Source organism: Ictalurus punctatus, chromosome 16, assembly GCF_001660625.3.
Source record: "Ictalurus punctatus breed USDA103 chromosome 16, Coco_2.0, whole genome shotgun sequence".
NCBI classification, from domain to species: Eukaryota; Metazoa; Chordata; class Actinopteri; order Siluriformes; family Ictaluridae; genus Ictalurus; species Ictalurus punctatus.
The window spans coordinates 25,883,337-25,908,082 of record NC_030431.2 but is presented as its reverse complement, the minus strand read 5'-3'; the positions used below and the strand labels follow the sequence as shown (position 1 = coordinate 25,908,082).

The 24,746-nt window shown below is 41.9% G+C and overlaps 1 protein-coding gene across 6 annotated transcripts in view; it reads right to left on the bottom strand.

Annotated features, from left to right (window-relative positions):
* Positions 1–24,277, bottom strand: part of LOC108276735 (rab GTPase-activating protein 1) — an 83,489-nt gene extending 59,212 nt beyond the window's left edge. Inside the window, exons 1-9 of one of the 6 annotated variants that reach the window (XM_017488611.3) lie at positions 24,156–24,266; positions 21,499–21,570; positions 14,432–14,636; positions 12,697–12,726; positions 8,976–9,177; positions 8,230–8,437; positions 6,224–6,398; positions 4,660–4,817; positions 1,045–1,155 (exon numbers count right to left, since the gene is read on the bottom strand). In XM_017488611.3, coding sequence (XP_017344100.1) covers positions 1,045–1,155; positions 4,660–4,817; positions 6,224–6,398; positions 8,230–8,437; positions 8,976–9,177; positions 12,697–12,726; positions 14,432–14,581 — 1,034 coding nt within the window. In that variant the 5' untranslated portion in view covers positions 14,582–14,636; positions 21,499–21,570; positions 24,156–24,266. Of the gene's footprint in view, positions 1–1,044; positions 1,156–4,659; positions 4,818–6,223; positions 6,399–8,229; positions 8,438–8,975; positions 9,178–12,696; positions 12,727–14,431; positions 14,637–17,066; positions 17,125–20,455; positions 20,641–21,498; positions 21,571–24,155 lie in introns of those variants that run through there. The other 5 variants (XM_017488612.3, XM_017488610.3, XM_017488614.3 and 2 more) reach the window with 5 other exon arrangements.
* Positions 24,278–24,746: the final 469 nt, after the last annotated feature.

The window sequence follows — 24,746 nt, the reverse complement described above, 5'->3', positions numbered from 1 at the left end:
ACAAGGAGAAGAAGCATAAGAAGAAGGAGGAGATTGAGTAGAAGAAGGAGGAGAATGAGAAGGAGGAAGAGAAGGAGGAGAATGAGAATAAGACGAATGGGGGGAGAAGAAGGAGGAGAAGAAGGAGGAGAAGGAGGAGAAGGAGAATGAGAATGAGGAGAAGAAGGAGAAGAATGAGAATGAGGAGAAGAAGGAGAATGAAGAATGAGAAGGAGAATGAGAAGAAGTAGAACACACACACACACACACACACACACACACACACACACACACACACACACACACACCATAATTACAAACTAAACAGTATTTTTCACAATCTATAAATTCTATTACATTTTCAACATACACATTCCCGTAACTCCCTCACCATTCCATCCCTCATGTTTTTACAGTCCGGGCTGGAAAAAGTATGTGCACCCCGCGTATAATACCCGGCCCAACCAAACCGGTCATTCTCACTAGCTGCTAATCAGACTTGCTAACCGTAAGCTGATCCTTCGTGTCTAAAAACTGTCTCAGTTCCTCAATAGTTCTGGAAGTTTCTTGCCTGGGCAGCGTCTTCCGATCAAGCCACAACATCTAAAAATCGCCGAAGGTCTTGTCTTGCCAAGATTTATTAAAAGTCACGTGACAGTCCGCTATCCCTGAAAAATATCTAGAAAATCTCTTGATATAAAATATTTCCCCCCCGAGTGATAGGAAGCAAATCAGCCCTCATGTTAGTAAAACATTACACACTCAAATATTCAACTGCATTCAAAAAGTAATGGATTTTGAAAGCCCTGGTTCTCTCACACACACACACACACACTTTTCATCCCCTTACTGTATCAGAGAACATTCTGCTTTACTGTTAACACGTATGAACGACACACAGCTGACTTTAATCTAACAGAACTAAGATGGAGGGGAAAATCCCTCCGTCACGCGCTCCCTTCTTCAGGGAGGATTGTGAAAACAGGAACACATTAAACACTGTGTGATTATCAGGACTGAAGGAAACGGAGCTGATCGACAGGAGAACATTCGCACGAGACCAACCTCTCGATGGCCAGCTCTTTGTTAGACGTCTGTTGGACGTAGATGACGATCTTCTTGTCCATCCCAGGACGAAGCTTGAAGCTCTGTCGGTCCTTGTCCTTCGACACGGCACTGTTAAATAAATAAATAAATAAATAAATAAATAAATAAATAAATAAAGTTTGAGATTCGTTTTAACGAAATATACGGACACGCAGCCGAACCATTTGGTGTACGCTTCATAGATGGTACCAAATCATGATATAAATCAATGAATTACATCATTAATGTGCTTTTTCGTGTAAATTTCGGTCGAGATCGGGTGGTTGCTGAGGGGTTCGAGTACATCCGGAACAAAGCGCTAACACTGGAGACTCCTTTCCGTGAAGGTTAAATAAACTTCTCCTTACAGAGAAAGCAGCGTCTCGATACGTTATGGTTTCTATAGTAACGGCTCATTTACAGGGACTCGTACACAGAGTACGAGTCCCTGTAAATGAGCCGTTACTATAGAAACCATAACGTATCGAGACGCCAGAGCTGCTATTAAAGGAAATGAATCACCGCCTCCTGACGAATCAGAATCCAGAACGCTACAGTGTCGTGGTGCAAGATAAGATATTAATGATGAAAAAGTTATATTTCTGATTATCTCTACGGACTATTTGTTTTCCTTTACTTCTGATACTATTTGTTTCGTTTTTGTTCACCGACCCCCCCCCCCTCGCATTTTTCCCCTCAATCATGTTTTTTGTACTTGACCGTAAGTAAACACTCTCCCTAAACACTCCGATATCTTTTCATCTCTTTCTCCGGCTCTGCGAAAGGTCGCTATTTTCTGGTTTAAAGCGTGTGAAAGATCTTCTCCCGATTCCCACGGAGCCTTAAATCGGCTGCTTGAGAATTTGTTCGTACGTTTCACGGCTTAAACGGAGAGAAATAAAGTCGTCAGGCACCGTCACGAGACTCCAGTTGAAATAAATCAAGTAGAGCATATCGACGGGGACGCAAACTTTCGAGCGATTCCCGGGACTGCTGACTCAGTTGCACTGCAGTGACGGTTTGAAAGGTTTGAGATTCTTTATTTCACTTTACTGCAAGTCCGCATGGACTCGCTCAGAGTCTGTCAAACTCACACACACACACACACACACACACACACACACACACATCTGTGTTGCCACACGGTGTACGCAGCACAGCATGGTGCTGAGGTACAGCCTAAAAATAAGCTGCTTTTCCCAGCTCAGTGATGATGTTGCTGTTTCGGAAGGAAAGTCTGTCTCCATCTTTCAGTCAAAAGCTGAGCTGGTGCTTTACTGCTGATGAACCCCCACACAGCCACACACACACACACACACACACACACACACACACACACACACACAGAGAAAACTCTATAGTTTAAGTATGATCACTAAGAAGATCTTTCTATTAGAATTTACAATGCAGCATCTTCCTTTAGACTCTCCATCAACACTTTTCTCTGAATTAATCTCAATAAGATCTGAATTCATCTCCTGGCTCTTTGGTTCGTCTGGACACGGCAAACTCTTCATCGAGGAACATTCCGAAAAGACGGCGGGAAAAAAAACGGACAGGGAATTTACTTCTTTAACCCACGCCTCTGAAAGAGTAGACGTCCGCGTCGAGCTCTAAACGCGTCGGGTTTTTGTCAGTCTTTTTGTTTTTAGTAGTGATGCAAGCAATCAGTGCGTTCACACGGACGACGATAATCCGATATGAACCCGATTAAGACGATACCCTGATTAAGAAACTGGCATGTGAACAGCGATTATCGACGACCTTTAATAAACACCAATGGAACTAAGACGTGTGGAGTATTCCTGTTTTAGTCGTGTTACGGACGTGCGTTACACGCCTTGATCACACTATTAACGTCGTGTGAGAGTTTTCACCGCGACGTGCGACAGGACGCGTACACACACGGCGGCGCTCGACCGTTTGACGGCGAACAAGAGAGCACGGCTGCGTCCCGAACCGCCTACTTACCTGCTATATAGTAGGAGAAATACATGCATCTCGGCTACTATATAGTAGGTAAATACACGTATTTGGGACGCAGCCCACGGCTTCACGCGGTCGTCTATCTGCACGTACGGCACGACGAATAATTAACCGCACTTGAAGCTTTTGTGAAATTAAAAATAAAAACACCCAAAACTGTACACGGTCCCGTAACGAAGACCAACTGTACGTCGATACGTGAAATTCTGGAGGGACGTCGGACGACGTCGCGGTGACGTAATGACGCGTGCCGTTAATCGCTCTACGTTCTAGAACGCGTAACACCTGGACATGACAGGAGTATTCTAAAGCCACTCGTGTAAACACCTTAATCACGATATTGTCTTATTCAGAATAAGGTCGATAATTAGATCACTGCTGTCCGTGTGAACGTGGTCCGTGATGATTTAAATACGTTTCTGAGGCTTTTTGTTACGGTTCACACTACAGCCAATAAGAGGGTCTTATTTATCGTTAATTAAATAAATCAAAATGTTACAGAAAAATCCTAAAGCGTAAAACTCCTCGGTCCCGAAGATGCTCGAAAAATTGATTAATTCATTGAGTTGCAGCTTTACCTCTGACTGTTACAGAGCACCGACACTGGAGACTCCTTCCATTAATGTTAAATAAACAGCTCCTTACACAAAACTTCACCATCTGAACGTCCCCAACTTACAAGGCGCTAATGAAAAAGATCTCTCAAACAATCACACACACACACACACACACACACACACACACACACACACACACACACACACACACACACACACACACACACACACACACACACACACAGGGGATTTCTGCCCTGCGAGTGTAAAGAAGCTCTTAATGGGGAAAAGTCAGCGCAGGATATGAGGGAGATAAATTAGAGGAAGCACTTGTCTGTACTTTTATGAGAGTACGAGGCCAAAAGAAGGAAAACTGAAAGAAAGAGAACGGCTCTTCTCTTCTATTTTTATCGTTCCATCAGAACAAGACGCATGACTTCCGAGAGCGCATGAAGTTATAAATATATACTTAAAAAAAAAAAAAAAAGAGAGAGGGCGAACTCAGTTAAAGCAGTGAAGGGAAAGTTCAGGGATGAAGCCATAGGACTAGAAGAGAGCACTGTTATTTACATTCCGTAGGTGAAAGACCCATTCGTTATAAAATAAGTGCGGTGGGTACTCGCGTTCATTTATAAAGATATCTGTAAGCGTTTAGAACCTTTAGAAGTCATTGTGTGTGCTTTAATTTGAATATTTAATCAGTATACAGTGCCAGGGAATTGGGGTATCGGATACTGACTCGAGACCTTTTCCCGTATTAACAGCACACCCTGACGTGTTTTATTCCTTACTTATATACTGTACATCACGAAAACGTCTTTCCTGAGGATGACGGTCCCGAAAAAAGTGAGTACACAAGTCTCAGATTATCCTTCTTTCTACCTGATTATGAAACATTATCAATTATTAATCATTTGATTTATATATATATATATATATATATATATATATATATATATATATATATATATATATATATATATATATAAAATTACATACACTCAGTTCATTTTGGTGAGCTTTTTTTTACGTTTGAATTGACGTCGTTCACCTGAAGGTGCCCTTCCCATCATCCTCTTTGATCTCCAGACTGACTGTGAAGGTGAAAACGTCGCTGTCCGGCGTGAGGGGCGGAGCCTGAGCCGAGAGCGACGCCTTATTGGCCGACCGCCGAAAGGCTGTGGCGAAGCTGTAGAGTATTCTGCTGACCTGTATTGGAGCGAACACACAAACACACACACACACACGTGATGATTCATAGCTTTAAAGCATGACGTGCTGTACCGCAGGCCGTTCGTCTCATTTTCAGTCATTAACAGGCTCGTTAGCGATGATGTCGGTGTAGTGAGATGAGTCTAATGGCCCTGGAGTTGTCTACATGACTGAGCTGTTACCTCTCTCTCTCTCTCTTTCTCGCTCCCTCTCTCTCACGTTTGTAACTCTATATTAACTAATTCTATATTTTATCATTTCTATATTTTGTTTATGTGATGTTCTTTATACTGTTCTTTACACACACATTCTCTTAACTATATATGGCACTTTGGTCCATTTTTGTTGCTTTGAATGTGTTTTGTAAATAACATTTATTTAACTCTTTCCTTTACTTTCTCACCAAAATAATACCAAGGCTAAATATAAAAATCACATGACCATAATAAATAAATAAATAAATAAATGGATAGTTGAATAAATAGTGATCATCATACTGCTTATGGAAAAAACATAGGCTTCATTCGTATTGACCATGTTTGTATTTGTTTTATTTTTCAGGGTATTTTTATGTGAATTATTTATATTCTACTGCTATTAATTCAAGGAGCAGAAGTTGTTCTTAAAAAAATAAATAAATAAAAATAAAAAAACCTAGATCCCGTTTTTCATAAGCGTTTACCTAGACTATTATTTTAATACTGTTTTTATACACTATTTTAGTGAGTATTTTATTTTATTATTATTATATTCTTTCTGACACTTATTATATTAAACACATTTTTATTACTTGCCTATCAAGTATTTTATTTTTTTGTAATTTATTCATTTCTGTTTGTTTTTTAACTTTAAGTAAGCTGCATTTATTTATTCACTTTTCATTCATTCATTCCCTTCCAGTGGGTTCCCATTTTAAACAGCACACACTGCTGTTACTCACCTTACTTTCTGTGTGTGTGTGTGTGTGTGTGTGTGTGTGTGTGTGTGTGTGTGTGTGTGTGTGTGTGAGAGAGAGAGAGAATGCTAACTGTACCATCATTCTGAATCTACACTCAGAGTTCAGGACTCATTTTTAAGACAGATGTGCACTTGTTGGCCTGCTCTGTAAGAGTGAAGGAGAAATATCTTGAGCGCCTCCTAGTGGACACACAATAAAACTGCAGAAAGCTCCCTGAGCTGTGACAGTGCAACATGACCATAAAATATCAATATCCCGATCAATTGTGTCACAATACTCTTCTCTGGGATGCTGCAGGTATCAAGGTTTTTTTTAAAAAATATTTTCATTTTATTGTTACAAACAAAGGAACTTGGAAGCAGCTGATTTGATGTTAACGTTTTTAATCCTGCCGTTACAGTTATTTGTGTGTGTGTGTGTGTGTGCGCGCGCGCGTGTGTCTCACCGCTTCTTGGATCTCGCAGCGGAAGACGTGGATACGGAAGATCTCGGCGTTGTAGTGGCTCTCTGTGAAGGCGAAACAGTCGCTCTCTGGTGTCCCATCATGACCCCGAACACAGAACAGGATCTTATAGATGGGGTAGTTAGAGATCTCGGTCCCGCTCTGAGGGTCCAACAACCTGAGAGAGAGAGAGAGAGAGAGAGAGAGAGAGAGAGAGAGAGAGAGAGAGAGAGAAAGAGAGAGACTGTAAACACATACCGTCATGCTAATAAGGCTTAATGAATTCAATTGAACTGAAGGGGGAGAGGGTAAGAGAGAGAGAGAGAGAGAGAGAGAGAGAGAGAGAGAGAGAGGGAGACAGAACAAGACAACGAAGAAAGAGAGACAAAGAAAAAGAGGCAGAGATAGACAGATTGAGACAGAAGAAAGGGGGAAAGAGAGATAGAGATGGAGAAAAAGAGACAGAAAGAGACAGAAAAAGAGAGAGAGAGAGAGAGAGAGAGAGAGAGAGAGAGAGAGAGAGAGAGAGAGAGCACCCCAAAAAGGACAAAAATGGGGAGAGAGAGAGCCAAAGAAGAAACAGATAGACAGATTGAGAGAAAGACAGAAGGACAGAGAAAGAGAAAGACAGACAGAGAAAAAGAGACTGAGAAAGAGAGACAGGGCAGGGGGGAGACAGAAAAAGAGAAAACAGAGAAAAATAAAACGAGAGAGAGAGAGAGAGAGAGAGAGAGAGAGAGAGAATGAAAGTGACAGACAGAAAGAAACAGAGCCCACAAAAGACAAAAATAGAGACAGAGCGAGAATCTCAGTTTAAGTCATCATCGAGTTTAAATCACTGATTATTTCAATTACACACCAATTTAATGAACATTTCATGAAACTCAGTCCCCTGTTAAACAAATCCATCAATAAAGACAAATAAGACTAGCCGTTCCATTACCACAAAAGTAATGGCACCCTTATAAAAGGTGGAGGAGTTAGCGCGCGTCCACGGTAGCCGGCACGCTGCGGTGGCCGAGCTGCTTTACCGCGCTGCGCTTAGGGAGCGCTCCTTCACTGTCTAGTCGCCATTTCGCTGTTTTCAGAGTTCTGTTTGGTGCTTTTGTGGGCCTGGCTAAATGGAAACCAGCTGCGCCTGGTCATTTACAGCTGATCGATACTCAACACGTGAATAAATAAAAATCAGCAAAACTTTTTATCGATCTGGCAGAAATTCTTACTTCGGTTTGGCCAAGGCTCGCTCTGCGGATGAGTTCGGATACGTCCGATAAAGCAAAGACGCCGTCACGGCGACACTCACAGGGCTCTCAATTGTATTGTCGAGACTGTGTTCGAGTCCAACTCCAACACACGCCAGGAGCGCCGGTTTTTATTCCCGGAGATTTGAATCACTGTAAATTAGACACCGCTCTCTCTGGTTACGGACAGTGTGTTAAAGGCTACGCGGGAGATAAGAAGGTTTCAGACGAGCGCTACGGGAACATGAAAGAGGCACACACGTGCAGATCAAGGCCTCCCTTATCGAACTCCGATCACAAGTCTCCGCCGAAGAGACACAAACCTGGGATCAAAAGCGTAAATGTGTGGTCGAATCTCTGAGAGGTTGTTTCCTCTGCACTGGGTGTAACCGTGGTAACGACGGACTACATTAAATACTGCACCGGAATCCGAAAAGGAGAGGGTCACCACTTACGCTAAGAACAAAAACACCTACATTGCGAAAGAGATAAAAGACTGTATTAATATAATTATTAATCAATGATTATTGGTTATATTAAAAAAAAAAAAAAAATACAGATTTTATTTTTCTCTGTGTGTACAGCACTTTGTAACCTTTGCTATTTAAATAAAGATATTTATTATTATTAAATGAGTAATTAATCGAACACTGAGATCAAATCCATAAGCATTTAATCTCCGCTCTTTCCTCCTAACTGACTCCAAACACGTCACGCCTACACGTCACACAGGTGTAACGTGCAAGTCCCGCCCCCTCTGTCCTTTACCTGACGGTTCCCTCGGATACTCCAGGTACGGAGAGGGTGATGTCAAGCGGCACCTGGCACTGGCTGCGGAGAATGCTCATCATACGCAGTGCCTCCACCTCACTGCGGGGGGCGTTAACCGACGCACAGCCCAGGTACGTCAGCTTACTGAACACCACGCTGTCCTCGTCCAGCAGCGGCGTCCCCGGACTCATCACCGAGCCGTCATCTAGTGGAAAAAACAATCAGTAGCAGCACTTCGGGAAACTTTGCTGAAGTTACTACATCATAAAATATAAGAGCCAATCAGGATCCGGTATGCAAATGCAGGTCACGCAACACCAGTTCACAAGATGAAGGAGGTGTGGTGCATGTTATTTCACAATTAGCACATTTCTAGAACCTTGACTTCTTCTTTGTGAACATCTTTTTTTGTTCCTCGTCACTAGTTTGTTTCTTGTGGACGTGTCGCGACGGTTGTACGTGGGCGTGTCTTGTCCAGCATTTTTTTATTCCGATGAGCGGCAGTAAACACACACGCGTTCTAAGACGAACAACTAAACACAACTCGGAAGTCGAATCGGTTTACGCTTCGGTGCTAGCGTCCTTCTCAGATTAGACTAGCAAATGCGAGAAATCGTCGGGACAATCGCTCGGATTTGTCGTTTTACGGCGTCGTGCCTAATTTGCATAAAATTGTTTGTACGTAGGAACCACGACGCAGAAAGGTTCTCCGTTTAGCAAACAAACGTAAAGGCTCCTCGCACCCTGTTGAGCTCCATGAACGGGCAGCACTATCTCCAGTTTTGGGGGTGCGGGACAGGGATGACGTGGGGCCGCAGTGGTGGGGTAGCTCAGATCCCCCCCGCCCACGTGGTCCGATCGGGGAGTCACGTCTGCCACCGATGGCTCCATCAGCACATCCTCGAGCTCCCTCTGCAACTGCTGCTCACTGCCGTTCCCCACAATCTACACACACACACACATACACTATGTATCATTTAATATATACTATATTATATATATAAAATCAACAGCTTCCAAAGTTGTCACACAAACACATACACACAGACTCCACCCAAATTCTCACCGTATATGACAAACACAATCGAACCCAAATCTTAGGATTCTTTTCTAATCTGTGTATCCCCTGATGATTAGTTTTTATCCTGTAATTTGTGCTTGATAAACCCCTTATGTGATTTGCCAAAGGTGAGGCACGTAAGAGACAAAAGATCAAAAGTCAAGAGTCTTTTATCCTGATTACAAACATTTGATGTTTAACACCACTGCCATAGATAATTATGATCCTATTGATTCGGATGTTTGGGTAAAATATATTAACAGCACAAACTCACACCTATAGACTCCTTTCAAAAATAAAGAGAGACTTCTCTGCAATTCTGTATGAAACTGACTTGGGGGGGGGGGGGGGGGGGGGGCTACACCTGAGCTCAGTTTGTGATGTCACTAATTAAGCTTGGACCAATCATGGCTGATATGCAAATTATTTTAAACGTGGTACCTTGAAACATTTAGCCACATTACCTTTATGCTACACTGGCTAGCTGATAAACAAAACTGGAGTTGTCATGTTAGCATTACATCCGGACAAATCCTTCAGCCTGTTTACTAACAGTTACATAGCAGGCTAGCTAGAGTAGCTAATAGCATGATATTAAGCTATTAGGGATGGCAGCAGGAGGACGTGGGGGTGTTTTCCTAATCAGTTTAACTCTTCTCGAAGTTCTCACCGCTCGCATGGGCTTGTATACATGTGGTTTCTACACTGCACACGGAAAGGTACTACATGTAGACTACATGAAACCAGAGCCACCGTGAGGTTTTCTGCGGATAGATACATACACACACGCACGCACGCACACACACACACACACAGGGGACTGTGTGTACACACGGACTGCACACACCGGAGGAGCCGCCAAACAAACCCATGAAGACAGCCAACAGCCAATCAGAATCACAGATAGTCAACAATATCACAGGAGGAGCAAGAGCATGAGAAGGAAGGAAGAAGATCGTTCTTTTCCACCGACGAGGTGCTCATTGTGGTGTCTTTGTGAATTTTTCTTGTTCCTATCCACTTAACATTTAATATTCGTGAAATAAGTTGGTTCCCGATTTCACTTGCACCGTTGGCCTCCGAAAAGGGTTCTGATGTGGAGGACCGAAAGGTTCTCAGCCTCCTGAAAGGGTTCTCCTTGCAGGACTAAAAAGGCTCTTAGTTTCTTAAAGGGTTCTACTTGGGAGCGCTAAAGATTCTCAGGCTCTTAGAAGTGCTCCACTTGAAGGACTACAGGTTTTTAGGCTCCTAAAAGGGTTCTACGGTAGATCTCAAATTCTATACACCCCTGTTAAAACGGCAAGCTTTTGTGACACAAAAAAAAGGAAACCATGTCAGAACCTTTTCGACCTATCGGGGGGGGGGGTTTCGGGGGCTGGGGTGCCAAAAAAAATTCAGCGTGGGTCTCATCAGACTGTAACACATTACTCCACATGGTTTTGGGAGAGAGTATGTATTTTATATTTATTTTTTGGGTTAAAAAAGGCTTCCGTCTTGCTGCCCTACCCCATAGCCCAGAGATATGAAGAATTCGGGAGATTGTTGTCACATGTAGGGAACAACCAGTACGTCCCAGAAACTGCTGCAGTTCTTTTAGTGTTGCTGTAGGCCTGTTGGCAGCCTCCCTGTTCCGTTTTCTCCCGATCTTCTCATCAATTTTAGAGGGACGTCCTGTTCTTAGTAGTGTCTCGATCATGCCATATTTTCTCCGCTTGTTGATTGTCTTTCCAGTGTTTCATGGCACATCCAGTGCCTTGGAAATATTTTTGTAACCCTCTGGTTATTGATATTTCAATAAGTTATAAATAACAGTGTGATCCAGTACCTGCTTTGGTTTTCCAGGTGGATGTGACCCAGGAGATGTCAGGAAAATCCTAAAGGAACAGCTGGACTTTATTTGAGGTTAATCAGTCACTTTAATCGACTGCAGATGTACACTAAACAGTATTTAACATGAGGTTGAATGTGATTGGTTGATTCTGAGCACAGCCACATTCCCAATTATAGAAGGGTGTGCACACTTATCCAAGCAGATTATTGTTTTTTTTTTTTTAAAAATAAATAAATAAATAAATAAATAATTTAATTCCCTAAGATGATTCTTATTGTTTGGTCACTTTATTAAAATTTTATCTATAAAAATTCCACAATACAAGGTAGAACGTTTCGGACACCATTCATCTTGGTTTCCTTTTTTCACGTCACAAAAAAAAACTGCCGTTTTAACGAGGGGGTGTAGACTTTTTATATCCATCGTACTCGAATGATGAAAGGTTCTTAGTTTCCTAAAGGGTTCTACTTGGATGACTAAGGGTTCTTAGGCTCCTTAAAAGGGTTCTCCTTGGGAGGTCTAATGGTTTTAGGCGTCTAAAAGTGAAGTGGTAACTCGGTGGTTAAGACGGACTTCTGATCGGAAGGTAGTGAGTTCAAACCCCAGCGCCACCAAGCTGCCACAGCTGGACCCTTGGGCAAAGCCCTTAACCCTCAACTGCTCGGCCGTATGAATGAGACAACTGTAAGTCGCTTTGGATGAGGGCGTCTGCCGAATGCCATGAACGTAAATTTCTAAAAGGGTTCCACTTGGAGAAATACAAATTCTTAGGCTAATAAAAGGGTTCTATTTGAATGATTAAAAGGTTCTCAGCCTCCTAAAAAGGTTCAACTTGGACCACTAAAAGTTCTTAGCCTCCTAAAAAGGTTCAACTTGGACCACTAAAAGTTCTTAGCCTCCTAAAAAGGTTCTTAGGCTCCTAAAAGGGTTCTACTTCAAGCACTAAAGGATCTTCGTCTCCTAAAAGGGTTCTGCTTTGAGGACTGATGGTCTTTAGTCTGCAAAAAAGGGTTCTACCTGGAAGACTAAGGGTTCTAAGGTTCCTGAAAGGATTCTACTTGAATGAGTAAAGGTTCTGAGGCTCCTACGAAGCACTGACACTAGAGACTTCATACAGAAAAGTCTCCATAGCAACAATTGTTTGTTTGTTTTTTTAAATCTGTTTACGTGGAGTGTCCACCATATAGAAACGATAACGTATTAGAACGAGCTACTGTTAGAAAAGTATAATAATAATAATAATAATAATAATCATCATCATCAACACTTTCCATTCTGACCAATCAAAATTCAGCATTGTAATTATTGTCAGTGATATTTTTATACTATGGGTGTAGACACTGAAGGATTTTACTTTGGATGTTAATACGTGTTATGTGTTAGTGAACGCTCACGTCTTAGAGACCTGGTACTTAAAAACGTACCATGAACCAGCACCAACTCTGCCAGTGGAAAAGGTGTGGGAGACCAAGAGCACGGATAGAAGGGGGACGAGAAAAGAACAGAAAAGGAAATCGGAAGCGAGAGAGAGAGAGAGAGAGAGAGAGAGAGAGAGAGAGAGAGAGAGACTGACCTTAAAGCTGACCCCTTCCTCAGAAATCACCTGCGTAACAAACAAGAGGTTTAGAAGAGCCTCTTACAGGAGAGGAACACGGAGAAGAACACGGAGAACATGCAGCAGATGATGAAACATGGATACGTGGATGCTGATCAGCATTTAGATCGTGCTAAACTTTTCCCATGCAGGTCTGAGAAGGTGAACGAATAACGCTTGGGCCCTAGCGGCTGTTTACGGTTCAGTTCACCCACGGTGAAGGTCAGAGTCTGATGTGGAAGCACAAGAAGAACATTTCTAACAAAATGGCACAGTGTGTCCTTCCCCAAAAATCTGATTCCAATCAAAGATGAACAAAGCTTTCGCGAATCCACTGAAACCACAAATGACCAAAATAAGAACATGAAGGAGGGATTTCACAAGAAGCACTGAATGAGAGACAGAAAACTGTGGGGGAGGGAGGGGGGGACAAAAAGAACAATGGATGTGGTTCTTCCAGAAAGAAGTTCTTCCAACAAAGGAGTGAACAATGGCCAAGATGACACACACTCCACTCCATCTGTGTGTGTGTGTGTGTGGGTGTGTGTGTGTGTGTGAGAGCATGGAATAGAAATGACACTTGTTTGTTGTTTCAGTCTGAGAAAAGTGAGGTGACAAATCAAACGGATGTCCAGCGGTGTTGCGGCACAACCAAGGAGAGAGGAAATGTCCCAATGATGAACACAAAGTACTGTGTGTGTGTGTGTGTGTGTGTGTGTGTGTGTGTGTGTGTGTGTGTGTGTGCGTGTGGGTATAACTGAGCTGTTCATTCTAACTAATCCCTAATCCAACCATAAAATAGAATTTAACCCTAAATCTTAATCCAATCTTAATTAAACCATTAAGCCAATTCCATCCGACCCCTAAACATTAATCCAACCCTAATTTCTGATCCCTAATCTCAATCCAGCCCTAACCCAACCCTATCTGCTAACCAATCCTAAATCTTAATCCAGCCCTAATTTCTAATCCAACCATAAACCTCAATCCAATCCTATCCGTTAAACCAAACCCAAATCTTAATCCAAACCTAATTTCTACTCCAATCCTAATCTTAATCAAATACTAATTTCTAAACTAATCCCAAATTAAATCGTAATCCAACCCTAATTTAATCCAATCCTAATAGTAATCAAACCCTAATTTCTGAACCAATTCTAACTTTAACCCAACCCTATCCCCACACTGACCCCTAAACCAGTTCTAATCTTAATCCAAGACTAAGCATAATCCAGTGCTAATCCTAATACAACCCACCACTAATCTATCCCTAACCCCCCTAATCCAAACATACGTACTAACCAAACCTAATCCCATATCCTGTCCTAAACTTAATCCAACATTAAAACCTAATCCAATCCTAAACTAATCTTAAATTTAGTCCAACCCTATAGCATAATCCGATCCCCATTCCCACAATAACCCACAAACCTCAATTAATGTTCCTTTTATTCAGTATTTTTATCAAATATACAGTATGTCCTTACTGTCTAACACAAATAAACAAACAAAATGTAAACAGAAGCTCAAACCTGAGATCTTACTCTAGCAGAAGTGTGTGTGTGTGTGTGTGTGTGTGTGTGTGCGCGCGCTTTAGAGTGAGGTTTCCCCCGTCCAAACACACCTGTTCAGTAAGGTGAGTGTCTTCAGGACCTTACATTGATTGACCGAGCTGGAGCTTCCCAAGGCAAAGACAATGGACAAAAGGTCTTACCTTCAGGCCTGTTTTTTCATCGTCACTGCCGTTATTAGTGGACGGGGTCTCGTCCCCGAGACGGGACACCAGGACAAAGTCCTCGCTGTTCAGGGTGGACACCGAGTCAGAGGAGGCACTAATTTTCCCCACGGAGGCCATGTCATCCATGACTGCTACACCGAGCCGGACGTACTCATGAATGACCCCCAGTGAGACGAATCACCTGTAAACAAAACACACGGGGCGAATAAAGCAGACGTTCAGCGCAGGACATCACAAAGGGTTAACTCCATACTACCTGTATGGCCTCAGCGACAAGGTACAATCCAGATACCGATTTTATATTAAAGGTAAATTCCGGCATAAAACCCTAATCCAATCCTAATCTTAATCCAAGGCTAACCATAATCCAACCCTCACCCCTAATCCATTCCTGATCTTAATCCAATACTAACACTAATCCAATGCTAATCTTAATCCAACCCTCACCCCTAATCCAATCCTAATCTTAATCCAAGGCTAACCATAATCCAACCCTCACCCCTAATCCATTCCTGATCTTAATCCAATACTAACACTAATCCAATGCTAATCTTAATCCAAGACCAACCCTAATCCAATGCTAATCTTAATCCAACCCTCACCCCTAATCCAATCCTATTCTTAATCCAAGGCTAACCATAATCCAACCCTCACCCCTAATCCAATCCTGATTTTAATCCAAGAATAACACTAATCCAATCCTAATCTTAATCCAATCCTATTCTTAATCCAAGGCTAACCATAATCCAACCCTCACCCCTAATCCAATCCTGATTTTAATCCAAGAATAACACTAATCCAATCCTAATCTTAATCCAATCCTATTCTTAATCCAAGGCTAACCATAATCCAACCCTCACCCCTAATCCAATCCTGATTTTAATCCAAGAATAACACTAATCCAATCCTAATCTTAATCCAATCCTATTCTTAATCCAAGGCTAACCATAATCCAACCCTCACCCCTAATCCAATCCTGATTTTAATCCAAGAATAACACTAATCCAATCCTAATCTTAATCCAATCCTATTCTTAATCCAAGGCTAACCATAATCCAACCCTCACCCCTAATCCAATCCTGATTTTAATCCAAGAATAACACTAATCCAATCCTAATCTTAATCCAACCCTCACCCCTAATCCAATCCTATTCTTAATCCAAGGCTAACCATAATCCAACCCTCACCCCTAATCCAATCCTGATTTTAATCCAAGAATAACACTAATCCAATCCTAATCTTAATCCAACCCTCACCCCTAATCCAATCCTATTCTTAATCCAAGGCTAACCATAATCCAACCCTCACCCCTAATCCAATCCTGATTTTAATCCAAGAATAACACTAATCCAATCCTAATCTTAATCCAATCCTATTCTTAATCCAAGGCTAACCATAATCCAACCCTCACCCCTAATCCAATCCTGATTTTAATCCAAGAATAACACTAATCCAATCCTAATCTTAATCCAACCCTCACCCCTAATCCAATCCTATTCTTAATCCAAGGCTAACCATAATCCAACCCTCACCCCTAATCCAATCCTGATTTTAATCCAAGAATAACACTAATCCAATCCTAATCTTAATCCAACCCTCACCCCTAATCCAATCCTATTCTTAATCCAAGGCTAACCATAATCCAACCCTCACCCCTAATCCAATCCTGATTTTAATCCAAGAATAACACTAATCCAATCCTAATCTTAATCCAATCCTATTCTTAATCCAAGGCTAACCATAATCCAACCCTCACCCCTAATCCAATCCTGATTTTAATCCAAGAATAACACTAATCCAATCCTAATCTTAATCCAACCCTCACCCCTAATCCAATCCTATTCTTAATCCAAGGCTAACCATAATCCAACCCTCACCCCTAATCCAATCCTGATTTTAATCCAAGAATAACACTAATCCAATCCTAATCTTAATCCAACCCTCACCCCTAATCCAATCCTATTCTTAATCCAAGGCTAACCATAATCCAACCCTCACCCCTAATCCAATCCTGATTTTAATCCAAGAATAACACTAATCCAATCCTAATCTTAATCCAATCCTATTCTTAATCCAAGGCTAACCATAATCCAACCCTCACCCCTAATCCAATCCTGATTTTAATCCAAGAATAACACTAATCCAATCCTAATCTTAATCCAACCCTCACCCCTAATCCAATCCTATTCTTAATCCAAGGCTAACCATAATCCAACCCTCACCCCTAATCCAATCCTGATTTTAATCCAAGAATAACACTAATCCAATCCTAATCTTAATCCAAGACTAGCCATAATCCAATGCTAATATTAATCCAAACCTACTTACTAACCAAAACCTAATCCCTCATCCGGCCCTAATTTTAATCCAACCTAAAAACCTTTGTAATGAGCGGTTATTCGAGTTGCCGTACAGTCTAAAATGTTCTTGTAAATCTTTTTAATCACCATATGAGAGGTCATCACTAATTATTTTTGTATTTTTGACTGATACACACACACACACACACACACACACACACACACACACACACACACACACACGCCATGTATACACTAACATTATTAGAAAGAAGCAGGATGTAAACTGGTAAAAACTGTGTTTTACTCACAGGCGCGCTTTACTCAGGTGTGTTGTACAGGAAGTACAGCGCTATGGACAGAATGGGCGGAACTTTGTTCTACTACCACCAGTGATTATGAACATGCAAAACACACACACACACACACACACACATCCAAAGCAATATGTAAATGAAGAGACAGAGGAGCTGTTGGTTCACCTGCAGAGACACGATCGTGTAAATACGACACTTCTGTGACGGCTGAGTTTTTAATTCATCGGCGTTTATTTCAGATAAACAACAAACTCATCCGTTTTAGTCGTCTGCGCCATCTTCCCACTCGACACGACTCTATTTCAGCTTCTACTTCACGTTTCGCCATTTAATCCTAATCTAAATTCGGCTTTTTATCCAGATGGAAAGAGAACCAGGAACAGAGAGAGAGAGAGAGAGAGAGAGAGAGAGAGAGAGAGAGAGAGAGAGAGAGAGAGAAGAGAAGGTGAGACTACAGAAGTGAGGAACAGAGAAAACAAACCAGGAAGCAGGAAGGTTAAATCAAATAAAAACAAAAGCACACAATACATGTGGCACGTTTTTCCAGCAAACAATGAAAACCTGAAGCTGGAGAACATCTCACGACTAAAAAAAACGAGTGAAAAAAGGATTTAAACAGAAGATATGAGGGATAATAAGGAATAAATATGACAGGAAGTGTTTTATTCTTCTACAGAAAGTTGACAATTATTCATATTTTTTTTTTATTTATTAAAGAACGACGACGACGCATGGTACTTCATCCGTTTCTAGTTACATACCGTTAGCGCACTTACTGTACGCTACAGCAGCTACAAACACCAGAACACTGAAAAGAAAAGAAAGTTCTCGCTTTACAGAAAACTTCAACATATCAAGAACTCCTAAAAGAGTTCCACCTCAAACATTAAAGGTTCTTGGGCTCCATAAAAGGGTTCTACTTGGAGGACTAAAAGTTCTAAGCCTCCTAAAAGGAGATCTACTTGGAGGACTTAAGGTTCTTAGTCTCCTAACAGAGTTCTAGTTGATATACTAAAGGTTCTTAGCTTCCTATACCTGGAGGACTAAAGGTTCCTAGGTGTATAAAAAGGTTCTACTTGAATGACTAAAGGTTCTTGGGCTTCTAAAAGGGATCTACTTGGAGGACTAAAAAGTTTTAAGGTTCCTAAAAGGGTTCTAATTGAAAGGCTAAAAGGCTAAATTCCTAGACGTCTAGAAAAGGCTCCTGCGTGAATGTCTAAAAGGTTCTTAAAGGGTTCTACTGAAAGAACAAAAGGTTCTTTACCTCCTAAAAGGGTTCTACTTGTATGACTAAGGGTTCTTAGGCTCCTAAAAATCTGCCGTTCAAGTCCCTGTGTATGAGCTGTTACTATAGAAACGGCGTATTAGAGAGCTGTTGATATTCTTTTGATGTAGCAGTATTGCGCTACAGTTAGGAGTCATCGCGCCGGATACGAACAGGTCTCTTCACGATAACAATGCGGATATCCGTAACACTTTACTGCGTAAGCGTGCACTAGCTTCATGCTAATTTGTATGGACCATGCGATAAGGCATGGCACTTCCTGACTATTTATCATTCTCTTTATTTGTCTTTATATGCGTAGAGGTATCGAGATAAGGACTTCTGCTGTGTGCTTTACATCCAAGAACAAAACTCACTCTGATACGTGTTTCCTGGTAAGATTAAGCCACATTAGCTGTGTAGCTTCTGGAGAAGGGAAAAGGCTTAGACTCAAACCAACTTTCTATCTCGTAATACGCGCTTCCTTTTCACCCGTTTTGTATCCTACATGAAGCTTAATAACCCGCTGTCTGACTTTGGAACGGAAAAACGGATCATCGCTAAACGTGAAGATGAATTTAAAAACATTTAAATAAAGAAAACGAAACGGATAAGCGTGGCGTTTATCAGGGCGACCTCGCTACACAAGGATTCGACACGTACGGCTGGTGTTCACTACCAAACACATGCAAGCATAGTTTATATCATTTCATTTACATATTATAATGAGCTTAGCTTGTTATTATAATGAGCTTAGCTATTCGTGTCTGGCCACGCCCCCTTTCCCACCCTGGATATTTAGATGGCACAATAGAACAACTTCATACTGTACATGATCTCTCAAGCCTAGATGGCCTTATCTAAGAGGACTAATAGTCTAAAACCATGTTGGGGAGGTTCTTCTCTCAGTGCAGGAAACAGTGGCATTGTTAGTGCTAATTTACAATATTGTCCTTTTTATTAACACAATACACATTACGCTACTTAGTGCTCTCCATCAGATGGACTGAAATAAAAGCAAACATTTTAAACACAATTCCACAGAACGTGTAACGAGTGTGATAATGTTAGAAAGGGACAGGAAGTGAATGGCAGGCTGTGGCTTCGTCTCTATGCCTGTGTGTTGTATTGTGTTCTCACTTAACACACACACACACACTCGCGCACACACTGCACGCACAGACCGGGTCAGTGGCATTTCCTCCAGAGATGTGTGTAAAACTAAACGGCATTGTGTATCGTTTTTTCAGTATGCGTGTGCGCGCACACACACACACACACACACACACACACACACACACACACACACACGGTCTGGTCTGCTGTTTCATGCCGGATCTCACGGAGCTTTAATAATGGCCGCCTTGTTACACACACTCTCTGAGCAAAAGCTTTTCCTCGTTTGTGAGGAACACAACACAACCACATGGGAGAACTATCCTAATGGGCGGGGCCTGATATTCTAATGAGCACACTTGATTTAAAGCCCTCTGTCTAAGACGCCGCCCACAAATTTGCTCAAGCAACTAAGGACAAAGGTACGAGTAGCGAAATCAGGAAGGTGCAACCGCCATGTAGCAACATGCTAATTACAGAGTTACAGGAGAAAAGACAGACACAGACAAAAAGGGAAGAGAGAAAAAGACAGAAAGAGACATACTGGAGGAGGGAGTGAGGACACGGGGAGAGGGATAGATGGGGAGAAGGACGAAGAAGAAAGAGACAGACAGACGGGGAGAGAGAGAGAGATGGAGACAGACAGAGAGGGGGACAGAGAGACGGGAAAAAAGACAGACAGAGAGAAAGGGAAGAGAGAAGGACAGACAGAGAGACAGACTGTGTGTTTGACTACCGTGTATACACAAGTGTGTGTGTGTGTGTGTGTGTGTGTGTGTGTGTGTGTGTGAGAGATAGAGAGAGAGAGTGTGTGCATGGTTATTAAGTGTAAACTCCGGTGCTGTGTAACAGATCTGTTTTGTCTCACAATCACCCACCAGGCAGAAGACAGATTATTCAACAAGCTCCGCTGTTCAAACACTGACCCATCACACTGTAAATCTCTCTCACACACACACTTGCTCGCTCACACACACACACACACACCACCCAGGACCCTCACCTTGTTTCACACAGCATCAGGTTCTTACTGAATACATCCGAATCGTGTCTCTCACCACACAACTGCACCAGCACTCCCAGACACCGAACACACACTGGGGAGAACTCAGGAGAACCTTTCAATCTAATCATTTCCACCCAGTCCAGCCAGTCCAGCCATCCACTCAAAACCAGGTGAATCTCCCACCTGGGACTGGGTGGAAATGATTAGATTGAAAGGTTGTCCTGAGTAAATAGGTTCTCCCCGGTGTCTGGGCTTGTTAGGTCTCCCAGGTTCTCCCCGGTGTCTGGGCTTGTTTGGGAATGTTCGCTCAACAAATTAACCTACACACACGTTGAATAATTCACAACCACAGTCTTTTATCAAGAGTACACCTTCGCCGATATTATAATTTACTTTAAAATGCCCAAGAGACATATCCACAACCTTTACCCTGACCTACAACCTATGAATATGTATGATATGCAAATTCGAAATGCCTCTCGTCGGGTTATCACGTGACTCGGCGTTCACCGACGTCGCCGTTTTCTCTCCGCCCAATTATAACGTTGCCACGACACACCGCAGACGTTCTGTAACGAGCCACACGTTCCCTAAAAGAACCTTAGACGTGATTGGTCCAAAGTTATGGAGTCGGTGGGATTTTAGCGACATCACACGCTGAGCTCATACACAGCCACGCCCCCAAACCTCCATACTCAATATAGACACGGAAATCACCACATCAAAAATATTAGGATATATGACGATATTTCTACGATGCACGGTTTGTATAACGGTACATCATTTGGCTAACAATCTCTCGGCGAAGCGGCAGCAAATGAAAGAAAAACCCGTTAAACTGACGTCGACGGGACTTTTCTTTAATGCCGACAATGACAAAACATTACACTTGTAATTCATTATTAAAAACACAAAAAAACATCGCCGTACCAACAATACTTCAGAAAAGTGTCTCATGTAGCCGTGTATGAAAATATCAGTATTATATCAATACATCACCCAGCCCTATTGAATAACCATATTATGCACTGGAACCTCACAAAATAGTTGCTTTTAGACGCACGTGTCGATCCGGTCCTAACACGCCTGCGCCAGGTAACTTGTTCTGCAGCCTGATGAGGAACAGAATAAAAAAACGTGTGTATTAGCTGACACTGTGTTTGTGAAGTATTTGTACACTGTAACTGTATTCGTCCTGTGTACATGTCCTCAAAGAACAATGAACAACCGCCTGGTCTCTAAACCAAACATATTAATCAAGGTCAAGTTTAAACATGCACACAATACAGCTGTAACAAAAGAACGGGTCGAACCGGGGAATTGTTTTGTTTCGCTTTTAAGTGGAGAGGTTATGCCTCATCACAGTCAGCTGATGACTTGGGATTTTTATTTATTTTTTAAACTGCTACAGATGGGTAACCACAGAGCAAACAGCAACGCCTGAGCAATATTTACATTTACAACCAGCGGAACAACCCAGCTCCGCAGAGATAATAATCTACCTACTGCATAGAAACAAGCGGCCATTTTGATGCGACGTCACTCGCAGGACCCGGGGTCGAAACGTTTTTTGTTGGGTCGTGGGTCAGAAATTAGGCTTTAAGCGGCGGTCGCAGTGCAGGTTTCGTCCCACTGACTCTCATTCATACGCATACGCTGGAGACCGGATATGCGAAGAAGTTTCTCATCCTGCAGCGTCTGGTTAGCTAACCCTGACCCGCAAATTTGTATCACGAGAAGACGCGCGACCGATAGGAGATCGACACGTCACGGCGTGAATTCTTCGGAACGATGATTTCTGCGATTTATTTCACACGAACGAACGCTCGATTTACCGTGGTAGAAAGCAAGGACGTATGGAAAGCACGTAAAATGGTGGGGAAAAAGGGGCAGGGCTTGAAGACAGGATCGGTTTAGTAGTGGAGAGTTCAGAACACCTACGCAACTGTCAATCATTCCAGAACCATACGTGGATTTGGGTCGGCTCGTGTTTTATTTGGGAGCGAAAGATGGCTGCTCTCTTGGCGTGTTTTTGAGCGATGAGTCATACTAGCGTACTCCGACGTCAAACTTTGGAAACAGGAAAAAACAAAACAAAAATGGCGGACAGCGCGATAGAGGTGGACGTTCGTCGACCTTGCTCGGGTTCTCGGACATGACCGCACCCGACACCGAAACAAAATGGCGGCGCTCACACTTTTTCCTCTGCGCCATTTTCTACTGGAGAACACTCGATTTTACCGATTCACGGAAAGATGTTTTACGTTTTAATTTGCGACTCCATTCCGTTTGGTAATTCCGTTGAATCAATCCCAGTTTTATTAACGTGATAAGATCGATGTGACGGACAACGAGCGAAAGGAGATTCGCTAATCACAGAAATCATGTGTGTGGATCTTCTTTCTATGTTGAAACTAGCGATGTTTTTCCTCCCAGAGTAGATGCACTGGAACAGGTTTAAGATCAGAAATCGCAGTGGAATTAATAATATTATATATATACACACATCTCTGTATAGATTGTATAACCAACCTGACCTTAAAAAAAAAAGAAAAGAAAAAAGAAAGAAAGAAAAAGAGATGTTAGCCTACAAATACTAGCTATCGTGATATATATCGTGACCTTCAGGTACCGCGATATGATCTTTGTCATATCGTCAACCCCTAATTTCCAAATTATTATATTTCTGTACACTTGTGAACAGAATTTATAATAATAAAGGCGGTTAAAGCTGTTGTGAGGTGCACGCGCGGAAGAATCAGGGTTTTTTTTTTCCTCCCTCCCGCTTTATTTACACCGCACGTGCGATAGCTGAGGCTCACTGCGTGCGCGCGCGCGCGTACATGCATGTATATTCCCATCAGTATTGTCTGTTAGGTTAAGGGCTGGGCTCTCGCTCAGTATATGTATATATGTGTGTGTGTGTATATATATATATATATATATATATATATATATATATATATATATATATATATATATATATAACACGCATATAATTCTCCAGAAATTAACTCATCTTACGCAGAAAACACACATTTCTACAAAACATATAGCTAATGAGGATTGTACACAGAACATTACATTTGTATACACTAACCTAGGACTGATGCGATAGCAGGCTAATCGAGCTAGCTAGTTTGTTTTGCAGAAAGATTTTTTTAAAAACCAAAAAAACAAATCGTAAATACACCTAAATAATACATTTTATATTTTATACAAACGCCTCGACAACCACGCGATTCAGATGTGGTGGATTTTGAAGCTGTCTCGTAAATATTGGACGACGAAAACGTTCAGAATTTGATGAGTTTACGGTATTAATGTTACTGACAGGCGGAGAATCGCTAGCAAACTGCGTGATTCCGATTCCTACCGGTATTCGGAACAAATCCCACCTCCCGCTCTAGGATTGGCTGATTTTATCACGCTTCTCTGCTCTGATTGGTAGGCCACCAATGAGTCTGATCAAACAGCCAATCCTAGCACAAGAAAGCAGGAATAGACGGAATACTGGTGGGACAAATAATATTTCGAGCACTAGGCGTCTATATGTTAGCTAACAACACAATCTCACTCACTATATTGTCATCGTTTGCATGCAGCCGATAAAAAATAAGCTCGGAATGAATTGTTTACTGGAGACGCACGCTTTAATTTTAAAGGACGACAAAGACATAGCTGACAAATATCCTACCTGTTTCCTCAAAAGACTTTTTTTTTGTTTTTATTCCACAGAGGTTTGACAGACCATGGCATAGACCAGCAGAAGCGCCGTAAACACAACCTCGAACGCCGCTGTTAGTACGCATGCGCAAAGCGCTCTATGCTTGCGCTTGCGCGCTGCAGGCTCGCTTTTTTTCCTTCAGTAATAGTTAGCAAAAACCGCTAAGGCGTAAATATGGAAAAGTTTGTTTAGCGAAAAATTTTATATAAATGAATCTCCTCGCTCTCACAATGTAGCTGTTGCAGAATACGTCTGCATTATTTAAAAATATATATACTGTATATAATCATTTGAATCATTTCTAACGCTAGTAATGTATGGTCTCGAACGAGTCTGCTTTGAATCGACTCTATCAGGTGCATGACGTTGAGACCCGATTCACATATATGGCCTCTGTTAATTTATATTGTAGATGCGTGTCGCGTGTCTCAGTGGCATAAAACAGCAGAATAATTCTGCATTATTAAAAATTCAAACGAACTATATTATCTGTATCATTCCAACGAATGATGTGTCGTTTACGAACGAGTCGACTCGCATTTTTTTTTTTTACCTGATATT